The following is a 15,762-nucleotide window of genomic DNA, read 5'->3' on the forward strand; positions in this document are numbered from 1 at the left end:
CTGAAAATACTGAAAATACCTTGCAGCACATTTTCTTTTCCTGCCTTTCTAAGGATATTACCTACATTAAACCTATGAAAAAACAGGAGAGCTTCCTGATGGAAATTCACACTTCCAACTATTCTGATGACACTGAAAAAATCAGCAAGTTCAATACCATCTTTCTGGGTATCTGAGAAACAGATATCTGACATTACTGCAATAGATTAATTTAAGGCAATAATGACTGGAGACTTTCCCATACTGGCTCTTAAAAATTTTTCAGATGCAAGTTGAGTGACTTGGAAGCTCTAAAAATGCACACACAAAACTGACTGATTGCAAGAAACATCATTCTGTTGTGCTTGTATTATGGACTTGCCGAGCTCTTAAAGTTCACAGAAGCAAGAAAGATTCCAACCAAGCAGTGCTCCAGTGAATATTAAGCACATCTTTATGGACAATACCTATGAAGATACATGGGAATATGTGCATTACATGCAAAGGCATCACCATTTGCCTCCTGAAGATTTATATAAATTTTTCCTACTAAATAATAAGCAGAAAATCTAACCAAGAGAAACAGAATTGAATTGCCAGTGTTGGCCATATTCAGGTTTTCAGTAATTCTAGTGGTATGAGTAGGAAGGAACTGGGCTCCTGAGAATCCTGGCTGAAAGGACATTTTTCCACTTGGCACAAAAAGAAATCAGAATTATTTGCTTTTGACACAGAAGATGTTTTGCTAAAAACACACCAAAAAATTTTTGTGACAGGTTAATTTATGGTACTGAAATTTATTTACACGTTCACGATGATGTGTTGGTTGGACTATTTTTAACCACAGAAATTAGTATGTAATCCCAAAGTATCAATTGTCCACAGTGAAGTTTACTGTAAGAATGCTGCTCTTATTTCAGTAACAATGAATATTAACTCCACGTCTTTTTTCCTACTTATACAGATATTTTAACCCTGCCCTAATGTTAGAATGAACTGTTTAGTTTCAAACCTAGCAAGAGAAATAAATGTTATCTCAACCTAATCTGTCAGCTATAACTGTAGTTCATAGGTTCATGCTGAATTTTATCATCAATTTCTACTCAGAGAGATCTGTAATTTAAGTTTCTGTTGTTTTCACTCCTTTGGCCAAGCCGAAATGCAAATTGAAACTAATGCCTACTGTAATAAGGTTATGCCACTGGGCATTGGCAGGATGTTCTAGCTGCATTCTTGTAACTTAACACACCCAGCATACCTACTCCAGCAACAGCATTTTATTAACTGGTTGTTCAGCTGGTATCCTTGTACCTCACTCCACCCAGCAGACCTAATACAATCAAAAGCCAGAGCATCTTGTGAAATCAAAATAAAACTACCTCTAGTGCTCCTATCCAGACATACTAGTTTCATTTTGAGTTTAACAATAAAATCAGTCCACCCTTGCTATCATTTCTGCATTTAAGTAAAACAGAAGACTATCACATCATTTTAAAATTGTAGAAGCATCCATCATAAACAAGTCTGCCCTCAGCCCCTTCAAGTCTGAGTCAAAGATCTGAAACAGAAAATGGGAGGCAAAAAAACACAAGAGAGTACACTTGATCTTTCTCATCTGAGTCCCCAGACTGAAATGATTCCTAAATATAAAATATTCACCAGGTAGTGTAAAATTCACCCTTGGCAAAGGAAAGGTCAACCACTTCAATCCTCCTTGGGTTGTGGATAACAATGAGCTGGCCTTCATTTGTAGATACACAGCTAGAGAGATGTGCAACTCTAACAGCTGGTTTTTGCTGTGCATCTGAAAAGACAGATGCAGTCTTCATATCAATGGAGGGGCAGTCCAAAATGCCCTCTCCCCAGCACCAGGCAGGCTAGGATTTTTGGAGTCCAGACCCACCGGAGACAACACCATTTCAAGCTCAGGCTTTTCACAAAACCAGAGCCACAGCCTCCACATCCTAGTGAAATTCTGCAAGTGGTGACAGCTTTCTGGAAAGAGAGTAAGAAACAGAGACTAAAGAGGCAGACTAAATCCCCTTTGGCTGCTTTCCTGTCATACAGTAAATATACATATGATTTCTGAGATGGCCGATAAGTAGAGGGACAGGATAAATCACCTTTGAGCAAAGCCAATGAAAACAGCTAAAACGAATGGGACATTTGTCTAAGTAAAAGCAGCAGGACTCTTTCTGGGAATATACTATACCACTCACCTGCTCAGAATATAATGATTCCAGCTCAGAGCTCCAACTACAGACAGGTGACCAAACATATTTCTCAATCTCTTTTTGGTTTCAATGTCCCACAGCTGCCAATCCAAAACAAACACAAAATACAAATTTAACAACAAAAAGAAAAAAGATTTTTTTCTCTTCGTTTGCAAGTAAGCCACTACCTCATTCTGATTTGACATATGGACAACCTCAAGCTCATTTGTTTCACAAGTAAGACAAGAAGGAGTGTTTCCAAATTGTGGCACCTATATCAGTGATACTGAAGTCAGACAGGATTGAACGGAATGCATGTCTCTGAGTTTAAAGCTATTTATTTACATGTCAGTATTTGGAAGTTCATACTGAAAGCACTGGCCTTCAATACCTTCACATTGCTGACTCAGGACTGCAGCAGGTAGGTTCCCATATTATCTAGCACCTCAGCCAAAGTCCCACAAAAATCTTTTGGTAATAGGACTGTCCTACAACAGCAGGCTGAGAGATATGTGTAATCAGACTGAAGTCAAATTCTCGTGTGTGAATCCATAAAGAGAGTTTTGGCTTGAGTTCTTAAGGCACTGATCACTAGAGTGATCTTAGCAAGACAGATACAAAAATAGCCTGTGCTGAGTAAAATAATTTAATGAAAGAGTTCCTCTTACTGGTGGGAAAAAAAATCTGATTGTCCCTGCACAACTGAATCATTAATTCAGTCATCAGCTTTTTAGTGGCTTCAGAGGCTCCATTACATATAGATAACACTGGATGTCACTAAGCTGTTCAGTAAGGTGCAGCATCATACAGGGAAGTGCTATATATTGTCTCCAGCAGAGTTGTTCTGTAGTTTATCCAATCTTTTTCATTTGTTTCCTTAAAAAAAAAATCAGTATCAAATTGTCTTGTGGCCACTTTAGCTAAAAATGGAGAAAGACTAAAAAAGTAAATTATTTAGTACTTGCACTTCTCCATCACTGGTGCCAATTGCAAGGCAAGTTCCTTCTTTTATCCAAGCCAGAGATGAAATGTATTTGGAACTGGAATTCAAATCAATGCTTGCAATGGCTTGAAGAGTCCCTCCATTCCAAATGTGTGCAGAAGGTCCTACAGCAATAGCAATGAGATTTTCAAGGCTCCAGTCCAGTATGTTTAGATCTAGAAGAAAGCTACTAAAAATTACTGCAATAAAGTCGTAGGTAATAGGATGGGGTGAGGGGGAGTATTGTTTTGGGGGAAAGAGGTGCTTTTTTTTAATAGCTATGGAAAAACTTCAAGAGAATGCTTCTATGAAACCATTACTAGCAAGTATTCCTCCTACATGAAGGAGAGTATCTCTAACAAGCCAAGGTCTTCATAAGGCTAACGTCCACGAACTGGCATGTTTGCACAGCAGGATCTGACTTACAGCTTCCCCACTACAATTTTTTAATCTATCACGCTGCATTTGCCACTCACTCTACCACCAGAAATGAGGCTCCTCCACCAACAGCTACAGTTCCAAACACACCCTTGTTCCAAGGTAATTCTTGTTATTGAGAAAGACATAGGAGAGAGTCTATATGCTACCGTCTGTCCTACATCCTCAGGTTAATGATGACATTTACCCTGCACATGATAGGAAAAAACATGCAGAAAGGAACAAGGGAAATTCTGTTCCTCATCTTCAGAGCTTGCTCAGCAAGCGTATGATGGAAATAGTTTCCACTGCCCCTGATGGTGGGTGTATTGCACTTGCAGATCCTGGCAAAGCAAATCACTACTGTGATTAGCCTCAGAACAGCCTGCTATGTCAGGTAGGACAGAAGAAGTTGGTATACAACATTTAATACCAACCCAGGACATTCTCCCATGTCAAGGGAAATCCTCAGCTGTTCATTTAGGGCAGCTTAAAAGTCATTTTGCATGACCCCTAAAGCATGGAAGATTGTCACCATAAGCCAAAGTCTGACATCATATTTTTGTAACTAAAAGCATGGAAGATTGTTACCATAGGCCAAAGTCTGACATCATATTTTTGTAACTAAAATCACTCTGAAGAACAGCTGATCCATCAGCCAGCTGTTTGACTACAGTCCTGGTTGTTGCAGCCAGAAATAAGTATTAAGAAATCACTTCCAAAGACTTCTGTTAGTGCTGTTAGTCTTGGGACATACCTTGTGCACAATCAGTGTAAATCATACAAACAAACCTTTGTCCTGTTCAAAGATATACACAAACACTTGCAAGGATATGTTGAAAAAACCTCCCCAGGGAAAATTAAGAACACTTGCACATACAGAGTTGTTTGTTAGATCTTATGAAGTGTTAAAACATGTATTTGCTGCTGTAGACCAGAGGGCCATGTGTGTTCACGTGTAACTTGTGCATGTTTAATTTTTGCCTGTGCACCACCAAAGACATAAGTGAGAATTTAGTTCAGAAGGTATCTATCATCCAAACCATAAACAATGTCACTGATGTCTCCCAAAATAAGAGATTTCCAAGTCTGCTCAATAAAGTTGCTGCCGTGTTGACTGGCTGCTAGATATCCAAGGCTGACAGCTGAAACGTTTAACTTAATTAAACGGAAGTAAGTATATTGGTTTAATGTGAAAGTTGTACTGAGATCTATAGCTGAAAGAAACCGCATGAGAGTTAAGTAATATTGATCCTACAGTTTGATCAGTCATGTCTCCATCCTAGGACAGGCAGTTTTCAAACATGCATCCTTATAAGAAAAATTACATCATGCATATGTGCTGCGGAGTTTCGATTTTATGCAAAGGGGACACACCTTCTCCATCTTTATTGACACATACATAAGAATTCCCAGTCTCTGCAAAAACCACCACACAGGAGAAATTAACTTACAGTAATCATTGCGCAATCCAGTAATATGAAGCCTCACTTCTGGCTCCAATGGTACAGAAGGCTTCATGATGGTAACAGCTCTAAACTCATTCTGGGTCCCCTCTCGGCATCCTGTATTTGAAGATTCACCACACACAAATCAGTAATGCAAAACACCACCAGTTTTTCTCAGGCCTAAGCCTTTCACATCCTCACTATATTTGTCTCTCCATGATCCAGAGGAGGCCAGAAGGGTCTAATTTATCCTGGATAGGCTCAAAACACTAGACACACTAAACTAGATGAAAGGCACCTTTTACCACCTCTTTCAAACCTCCATGGATTTAGTCAGCTAGAACGGAGAATAGGGTCCACTACATTTTTAAATTGTACTACAGCTCAATACAGAACATGGGGTTTTTTGTCTTTTTCACCTTAGTTTTCTGTCAAAAGTTGTTAGTAGCGGAATGTTTCATATGTGCTCTACCACTTCAAAACCCCGTCATACAGCAATTAACTCTTTTGCTTTCTGGTGTTCATTTCCCACCAAAAGGTCTCCCCCATCAATACCTAACCACAGGAAAAGGTTTTTAAAGCACACACACTTTGATCATAGCACACTAAGCTTGTGACAACACATAAGCGAGAAACAAAAGCAAATACAAGTATGAGCAAACAGAATACTCATCCTTTGTGGTCATTGTCTACATTACGCTGCAAGGACTCCTAAACATCATAGGAAAAAAGCTAGATCACTAGCACTATGAATCATGTAATGCTAGATTTTTATGTGTAAGAAATTATCTTGCTGTAAAGTGCAGAGCAGAAAGCTGGAGATTCACATTTCTGCATTTTTCTCTGTGTTTTGACTTCCTTTTTGAATTATTCTCCAGAAGGGAGTATTTAGAATGAATATTAAAAGTTTCAGGGGCAGAAGACATAACTTATCTCTACAACTAACCTTCTTTGTTCAAAAAAGTTCAACACTGACAAAGTTTTTGTACTCTATAACTTAAATACACACAAAAACATCATATATGGAAGTCCAATGACAAACTGTGGAGAACTTATTTCACACAGTCCTTCCCTACTCTGTCCTCAATCTTCTCCCTTAATCCAAAATTCATTTCTGCCAGACAACAAACGTTTCCCCTCTCAGCTGTGGTACCCCCTCTCTCTCTCCAAATAAAGACTGAAGATGATCAAGAAGCAGGCCACAGTGATTTTCTTCTGTATCTAAAATTTTGTGGAGTTAAACAATCAAGCAGGCTTGCACAAGCGACCTTCTCAGATCTGCCCAATGGGATATGTAACACAGCATTTTAACCCTAAAAAGGTCTAAAATCACTGAAATGAGATATCTCTCTACAGAAAAATCTGTGTTTCTAATATCTAGGCTTTTGGTTATTTTTTGAAAACTTTACCAAACCTTTCTGAACCCAGCCCAGTAAGATAATTCAGGAAAACTAAGGCACCTAATCGCAACAGTTGGATGAATGGCAACACTTCTGAAACACTCTGAAAATGTTTTTCTTCTTTAACATTGGTAGCTGGTATTGAGCAGTGAGATATAAAGGGTGAAATAATCTCCGTAACTCATTTCAGACCTCTCTTCTCTCATAAGTAATTCATCTACCCCAAATTCATACTGATCACGCTTTTCAGCTCTATTCACGTACTTCATAGACACATGAATGTGCACAACAGGCTTTTTAATTAGTAGAAAATAAGCTTAGTTACACCATTTTGTGTTATTTTGCCTGGGTGCTAGCAGATATCACTGACTTTTGATAGGATTTCGGCTCTCACATGCTTGTGTCACTTCTCAAAATGAGACACAGGAAGTGGTAAATAGTCAGTACTGTCACACCAGACCACTTGATCAACAAGTAGGTGGGTGGAATAAAACCTGTATTCCTAATACCTGTATTCATTTGCCACCAAGAATAAAAATACTGTGACCAATCCCTATACTGTTGCTATTGACTGCTCTGAAATGAGTCTTATTTGCATGGAGAAGAGCAACAAAGGAATATATAAATCTAGCACATAGCCCCCAACTTCTTCTACAGGAGCTGAACTCCAGATTCATAAAGAAGCTGTTTCTCACTGTTTTTACATGAGCATTAATCAGGCGCTGCCTGGCAAGAACCTGTCATAGACAGAAATAGCCAGATCACCAAAACAAATCATCTGTCCAAGACAGAACACAACAAAATATCGGTCTGATATTTAATGAACTGCCTCATACTCAAGTAACTCTGGGACTATCTGTATTATTTCACAGGTTAGCTCCTCACATCCCACCTGTTTTCCAATCGCCTGATCATTCACACTCCCTTATGCTCATTCATTCCTAGGATATCTTTTGGAGCAAATTAACCAACTCCCCCGCAGATTAAACCAGAGGCAGTGCTAGGCACAGTTTGCTGCAGCTACCTTTCTCTACAGGTAGGAGCAACAAGACCCCACCACCTCTGCATATCTTGCACTCTCATGTACCCAGCAGTCTATATGATGCATATCCTGTGGCCATTCTGCAGCACAACCCCATATAATTTGTAGTGTTCTAAAACCAAAAAGCCGAAAGGAAATTAATGCTTTAGGGCCACCAATGCATCAGATGGGGGCCAAAGGAGAGCCAGGTAAAATACTAGGGGTTAACCACACTGGCAGAGGTGGAATACTATCTCTTCACAGGTGGTGGGAACTCTAGAAGTAGCCCCAAGCAGCGTAGATCTCCACCACTTTATATTATTCTGTCCAGTTCTGCTGGAACTGGTAGATGCACTTGCTTTTCCAGTATAGACGCTGGATCTTTTCCAGCATCTTTTCCAGTATAGATCCTTACTGTTCAGTGTGCATGAGAATATTTGCTGTATTGGCACATACCTTTCCAGATGCAATTAGTATTTTCACAGACCTTCATGTCACCACTTTCTGCAATGTTATATCCAACCTCCTGGACTATTGGAAGCTGAGAAGGACATTTCTGCCAATACATCGAAGTGAAAACAGGACTGAATTAAGAAATCTGTTGAAAAACGTATTTAAGCATCGTGGATAACACAAATCCCACCAAAGGGCTCAACACTCGTTACATAAAAGCTTCAAAACAGCTTGTCTCTTGGATAGGAGATCAGTAACAAATACAGAATACTAGTGTCCAAGTCGTGTGCTCTAACTTGAGCCACCATCTTGCCTTCCATAAAACACCAATTCACTGCTAATGAACACACAAACTTTAAAAAAGCTGTTTGAACAAGGCCATCTTACCAGTGGAAGAGGTCCCAGGCCCTGTACATCTGTAGGTACTACCACAGGTCACCTGTCAAACCTTAGTGCCTTCTTGTCCTCTTCTGAAGTAGCATTTAGGCTAATTTTACCAGCATACAATGTCATGTTTTCTGCATGCAGACAGTAAGTCTGATGCCTCAGGCTTGCTCTGTGAGGGAAGATCAGTTTTGTGGTGCATACACTGCAGGGCCATTGATTCCAGCATGAGACCTACTGGATGTCAGAGTCCTCTCTCAAACCAGAGTCCCAGAGCCTGGACTCCATGATCCCATTCCTTAAAGCAGTATTACAATATGAAACTGAAAGTATATACATGGTGTCTCAGAGGAGTAAAATTTTTTTAATTACATCATTATCATTTGCTTTTTTAATTGCGTCAGTATCATTTGCAAGAAACAGATGATGCAGCGGACAAAGATAAGAAAAGGGAGATCTGAATTGTTATTGGAACTTTTTATTTTTTTCAAAAAAAAATTAGCTTAGGCCTTTAGCCAAGATTCAGGCAAAGGCTCAGATCAGCTCACACACCATATGAATCTCTTCACCAATACCTAGTGATATGCATTTCTTCACAATGTTCACTGAGTTGTATGCTCTGATGCCAGCTGTCTGTTTGGTCTGTAATTCTTTATTTACAGTCAGGTGGAAATGCAGCTGATCTTTTTACCAGCCAGTCAAGATTAATATGTTCTTCCTCCAATGCCCATGAAACCTGTCTTTCCAAGCACACTCAGTGTTACTTTTCTTCAAAATCCTGTTGCAATCACAATAAGAAATGTCTTACAAAAACATAGCTGTGAAAAAAGTGTTCCTCCTTTACATATCTCAGCTGTTCTACAGCAGGCCTTCAACTTTGAGAGGCACTTCCTGTATCATTTATATAGACAACTTGGCAGAAAGCTAATCAGATTGCTTAGATGTGTGTCCATGTAAAATAAGCACAGACATTTCTGTGAAAAACTGACTGTGTATGCAAGGAAGTAATCTTTTGGCCCACAAAGAGACCACACACATTCACAGGAATGCAAGAAGATTTTATTTTCAATGCATCCCATCCCTTTATGCTACCAGGCAGCACAAATTAAATAGTCATTAATTGCTATACTGTCGTGGTTTTAGCCCAAGCCGGCAACTAAGCACCACGCAGCCGCTCGCTCACTCCCCCCTGGTGGGATGGGGGAGAGAATCAGAAGAGGAAAAGTAAGAAAACTCGAGGGGTGAGATAAAAACAGTTTAATAGGGAAAGCAAAAGCTGGGCACGCAAGCAAAGCAAAGCAAGGAATTCATTCACTACTTCCCATGGGCAGGCAGGTGTTCAGCCATCTCCAGGAAAGCAGGGCTCCATCACATATAATGGTTACTTGGGAAGACAAACACCATCACTCCGAATGCCCCCCCCTTCCTTCTTCTTCCCCAGCTTTATATACTGAGCATGACGTCATGTGGTATGGAATAGCCCTTTGGTCAGTTTGGATCAGCTATCCTGGCTGTGTCCCCTCCCAGCCTCTTCTGCACCTGGCAGAGCATGGGAAGCTGAAAAGTCCTTGACTAGTACAGCAACAACTAAAACATCTCTGTATTATCAACACTCTTTTCAGCACAAATCCAAAACATAGCCCCATACCAGCCACTATAAAGAAAATTAACTCTATCTCAGCTGAAACCAGGACATATACCTAAGAAGATTAATAAATTTTCGTATGGTTTTAGCCAAGACTGACTTCCAAATTGTTTTAGGAAGAACTTGGGGTTTGGTCATCCCACAATGTTATCTCAAAGACCCCCACATAACACTTTTAAGAGATGGTTGTGGTCCTTGATGTAGAACTCTGAATATCTTAACTCAACTCCTGCTTGTAAATTACAGTGTAATTCTAGGTAAGTCACTTCACTGTAGAGATGACACTGACACATGGCTCATATTGGGACCAGGACTGTTTAATATCTTCATCAACGACATAGTGGGATCAAGTCCACTCTCAGCAAATTTGCAGACAACACCAAGCTGAGTGTGTAGCTGACACACCTGAAGGACAGAATGCCATCCAGAGGGACCTGGACAAGATCGAGAAGTGGGCTGATGTGAACCTCAGGAGGTTCAACAAGGACAAGTGCAAGGTCCTTTAACTAGGTCGGGGCAACTCCCGGTATCAATACAGGCTGGGGGATGAAGGAATTGAGAGCAGCCCTGAGGAGAAGGACTTGGGAGTACTGGTGGATGAAAAGCTGGACATGAGCCGGCAATGTGCGCTCACAACAATATGCTGGCCTGCATCAAAAGAAGCAATGGCCAACAGGTCAAGGGAGGTGATTCTGCCCCTCTCCTCCACTCTGGTGAGAACCCACCTGGAGTACTGCGTCCAGCTCTGGAGTCCTCAGCACAGGAAAGACATGGACCTGTTGGAGCAGGTCCAGAGGAGGGCCACAAAAATAATCAGGGGGATGGAACGCCTCTCCTATGAGTAAAGGCTGAGAGAGCTGGGGTTGTTCAGCCTGGAGAAGAGAAGGCTCTGGGGACACCGTATTGCACCCTTTCAGTACTTAAAGAGGGCTTATAAGAAAGATGGGGACAGACTTTTTAATAGGGCCGGTTGAGACAGGACAAGGGATAGTGGTTTTAAACTAAAAGAAGGTAGATTCAGACTAGATATAACAAAGAAATTTTTTACAATGAGGGTGATGAAACACTGGAGCAGGTTGCCCAGAGAGGTTGAAGATGCCCCATGCCTGGAAGAACAGTGGTCTGAGCAACCTGATCTAGTTGCAGATGTCCCTGCTCATTGCAGAGGGGTTAGACTAGATGACCTGTAAAGGTCCCTTCCAACCCAAACCATTCCGTGACTCTATGACTAAGAGTGAAGACAATGGCATGTAGTCATCTTTTAAAAGACGTTACATTTTAAGGAAGGAAGAATGTTTTACATACATTACTTCATAGAAAGTTCTTATCTCACAAAAAAGTTTTATTAAATTTCTCTGTGGGGTAGATCTGTGGGGTATTAATTTTCTCTGTGGGGTTATTACTAAACCCATTGAGTTGTATATTTTAACAACTCTAAAATTCACAGACTCTCCAATCAGACCATGGAGGGGGGTGGGAAGGAAGAAAGCACTGCTGTTGAAAGAAGGATTTTCCAGACTCTGTTGCCTACTTAGAAAGGAAAGTGATTGCCCCAAGGACCAGGTTTCCCAGAATGATGTAAAAGCATGGTATCTTTCAAACATCCAATGACCTTCAACAGTACAACTATTACAAGGTATCAATCGACAAGCCTGTTAGCCCACCTGTCCTGACACTACCTGCTTTTCTTAGAAGTTGAGCTTGATACCCTCACAGAAACTTCTCAATAATATTAATTAAGGATTATAAACCACTATAAGCAAGGACATTGAGTATGCATCTCTGAAGCATCCTCACTCAACAGTTACAGTCATAAAAAATAATCACGTGAAGACAGCTATCAGCATCTTCAGTACTGATCTTGTAACTGGTGCAATCAAGGAAATGGGAGCACAAGAAAAAGCGTGGTCACTGACTAAAAGTTTACAACTTAATATATGAACAGTCACAATTAGATAGCACTAAAATAGAGAGGTGTTTCTGAGTGTAATGTTACGGTAATAACTTTTATTAATACAGACAAGTATCACCATGCTTCAAATGAGAAGTCAATTTTCAAGAAGTTAGTGAACAGAAACAGGTGGGTGGCTGGAACACAGGTTTATTTAAGATGACCAAAAAGCAATGGATAATGCCTAAAAAGAAAAAAATTGGTGTGTCAGTGTCCACTGAGAAAAAAGAAGGGATAAAGTGTACAGCAATAGAAAACAACACCTAAATGGGAAGTGATCTGAAGTTTTCATTTCACATGTGAGGCAGATTCCATGTGTTCTTTCATCCTTGGCCAAGAATCTGACCTTCTATTGTCATGACAAAAAATTTTATTCTCAGAAAGCTACTTTTGGCAAATTTTTCATAGCACCTCATTCTGTCTACATGACAAAATGAAAAGCTACATCCTGCAAAACTGAAGAAATTTTCTTCTTCACACATAGTGGTTATTAAAACAAGCGGAAAACTGAGTCATTCATGCTTTTCATGTGAATTTTTTACAATATACATTTTCCCTCAGAGGTAACAAATGTATCTTGAGGGCTTCATTAGCTTGGTTTCAATTTTAGTTTGCAGGACAATAGCCTGGAGGAAGGGGAGAGAAGCTGAATCAAATAAATGATGAAGCAATTGCTCCTGACATTTCCCTAGGAGACATTTCCTGAATGGACCTCTTCTTGTTACTGTTCTCAATGTCAATAAGGTAGTATCCGCATAACAGATTCCAGGCAAAAGATAAGGTAAAAAAACCACATCAGGAAAGCAAATACGCTACCTGTGCATTTGAATGTTACATTACTCACCTGTTTTTTTTCCATTTCAGCTCTCCTGTTATTCCTCCCTTCCAAGCCTGCTGCAGCATGACTACCAGGTAGAGTCACAATGGTTTTCATGATGGAGAGTTTCTTAGGCACCTGAGGTGTCACTGGAAAAGCAATTTTAATGGAAACAATACCTTTAAAAGCCATACGTGGGGATATTTGTCAAGTGCTTTTCAGAATAGCACTGATTTCATAGTAGCAGTACTCTAAAAGCAAATCTGACACACTAAGTGGGACAATGCAAATACTGACATTCAAACCAGTCACCCTGCTTTCCTTTTGTCAGTGAGAGAAAGAGACATTTCTACAGCACTATTCATCTTATCCTAAAAGAGATGTCTAAAAAATGTCAGATTGATCGTTCCCTTTCTAAAGAGTGCCTGTTTACTACTGCAGCTCATATCCAGCCTTAGATTTATTGACTGGTTACACAGGACCCTACCCCATAGGAATCAATACCTGATTTCCCAGAACCATACAGGCTTTCACCACTGCTACAAGACTGAGACAGCATGCAGGATTTTCTATTCCAGAAACTGAAGTAGGGAAGACTTCACCTTGTTTTAGAACCTGTGTTTCCTAGAGCTGGGCATGTATTATTAAACAGCTCTGGTATTCTGCTTAGCAGAAGACAGAATTGCACTTTGTGACCAACAGCCATGGCATCATAGGAACACATCTTGAACACTAAACTTTTATTTGCTCTCTAAAGATTTCAATTATTGATCAAGAAATGAGTCTTGTTTAGTTCCCTAGATCTTCCAGGAAGCTCTTGTACATGCAGCACATAAACCCTTCCCCACTTTCCCCTAGCACTGCTGGAAGTAAGAGTCAGTGAGCTCAAAGGCTCATTTTACCTTTCCTCAGCTCCCTCTGTTGTTGATGGAGAAAAAGAGCCTCCCCTAGAGCCCGTTCTTCTCCAGACCAAGTCAGAGTACTGACAGTTCGATCTGTGCTCTGAATGGTCCTCACATAAGTCTCTCCCTAAGGTGAGCTGAGTGTGAGTGTCCCTTGGCCACTTGTTCCTTTGTCAATACCTGCAGCCCTACGCATTGGAGGAGAGACAATAACACAGGGCAAGCTTCTCCTTCAGTAAGCGTACACTATACCACATCCATGCATGCAGACTAGTCCGAGTTCCACAGTTATGGCCAAGTCTGCAGTAGCTGTGTGTAAGGCAAAGGAGAAGCAGAAGGAAGGGGAGGCCTGTATGAATTCTCCTGCTCTCCTGTCAGTTATTATTAACTATTCCAGATATGAAGGTGCAGCAACAAACCCTTGCACTGTTACAGCCCAGTGCAACTTAAACCCAGTCCAATACAGCCCCCATCATACAGCAAAAAAGATTGGTCTGCAACAGGCACTGCTTGGCTGGGGATGAGACTTTCTTTCCTCTCTTTCTTTTCACCCCCCCTTGATGTCAGCTGTCTGTATGTCCTGCTGTCCTAGGCTGTCTGCACATTGGTAACAGGAACCTTGGGCCCAGCTTTCCTCTCATGACAGCAGTGTACTCCCGCTGAAAGGATGCTGGCCCAGAGCTCACTCTGCCTGTGAAGGTCTGCACAGACTGCTGCTGCTGCACACTGCCATACCCAGAGCCCCTGACAACTGGGCACAGGGGAACACCAACCCACACCTTACACTAATTCCCCACTCCAGGTTATTTCCGAATTCCCTGCATGAGGCCATCCCCTATACGAAAACGTTCCTGTCTATACGAAAACGTTGCATCCTGTCTGACCTGGAGCTCTCCCAGGTGTGCTGATAAGCTGGGGCCCGCCAGAGGCACAAAGCTGGGCCAGGCAGCGGGCCCTGCGCGGCTCCTGCGCGCCGCCTCTCGCGTGCAGCTGCTGCCATCTTGTGACAATAGGGCTGCTTGCCACCGGAGCCCTGGCCGCCAGCTTCTTCTTAATGGAGCTCTTAAACCTGGAATACGTCGTCCTTTCTGAGTCTGGGACCTGCACAAGTGAAAGGAGACAAAACACCACAATTAGTCATGACTTAATAGCACTCTGTCCCTTCACACTGTTTCAAGTTTTCCTGTGCCACGCCGCCTAGGCTCAGCCCACCTCACAGCAGGCGGCCATGGAAATAGATGTTGAGCTGAGGATGGCTCCAGCAGTCAGTCACCCGGGGGGAGAAAGAGTGAGGGGAGGAAGGAAAAAAAAAAAACCACACACACCCAGAAAGAAACAAATGTTTCTGGTCAGATAAGTACGCCTGAATCAACTGTCACACAGAAAGCCTGTGGCAAAGAAGAAAACTAAATTTGTGTCATTCGTGTAGTAGGCCACAGCACTGGCCTTCAAAAGACCCAAGGCATCTTCAGACATTTAGCATAGGATCTTGGGTCTGATCTTTCCTGAGAGATGGGTATTTGGACAAACCCACGTGTTGGCTGTCTGGAACCAGGCTGGTTTTTTGATCTTCACCCAAAGAACAACTTCACTCACTTCTGATTTCTGAATCTTCTCACCACTGCTGTGGTTTGCTCATGTTATTATTTTGTATGTTATCTTACACTTTTTAATACATTAAGGTGTAGTAAATAAAGATTAAATGACAGATTTATAGTTCTTATTTTCAAAATTCATTCATAGAGCAATTTGTGTCAGAAAAAACATAAAACATAGGAATGTATTAAAATTTGACATGTAAGAGCCTAGATAATATTGAATACAAGATTCTGTTATTCAGACAGTTTTAAAGCAATGTTTTAGGGAAAACAGTGAAAGTAACAACAGTAAGAAAGCACAGCAAGTATAATAGGCTTCTGGATCATTATTAGGTACTCCAGTAAATATCTGTAACATATTAAGTCTTGTATTTTTTTTTTTAATTTCTGAAATAATATTAGATGCAAATTACAAGCTGTTGAGACATAACTTAGACACCATGATTTTGCATGGATTTTCTGAAATCAAACACATTCAAACTTGCTTTTAAAGTCACCATTAGTCACCTGTGTTTGCTTGTTGAGTACAGCTTTGTTCGTTTCAGCACATAA

At 40.9% G+C, this 15,762-nt stretch overlaps 1 protein-coding gene across 1 annotated transcript in view; it reads right to left on the reverse strand.

Annotated features, from left to right (window-relative positions):
* Positions 1-15,762, reverse strand: part of CDC20B (cell division cycle 20B) — a 34,951-nt gene that overhangs the window by 6,730 nt on the left and 12,459 nt on the right. The window contains exons 3-8 of the mRNA XM_072860915.1: positions 14,497-14,713; positions 12,738-12,859; positions 7,917-8,016; positions 5,046-5,156; positions 3,154-3,350; positions 2,199-2,293 (exon numbers count right to left, since the gene is read on the reverse strand). Coding sequence (XP_072717016.1) covers positions 2,199-2,293; positions 3,154-3,350; positions 5,046-5,156; positions 7,917-8,016; positions 12,738-12,859; positions 14,497-14,713 — 842 coding nt within the window. The remainder of the gene's footprint in view (positions 1-2,198; positions 2,294-3,153; positions 3,351-5,045; positions 5,157-7,916; positions 8,017-12,737; positions 12,860-14,496; positions 14,714-15,762) is intronic.

The sequence above is a fragment of the Ciconia boyciana genome, chromosome 4 (assembly GCF_034638445.1).
Source record: "Ciconia boyciana chromosome 4, ASM3463844v1, whole genome shotgun sequence".
NCBI lineage: Eukaryota > Metazoa > Chordata > Aves > Ciconiiformes > Ciconiidae > Ciconia > Ciconia boyciana.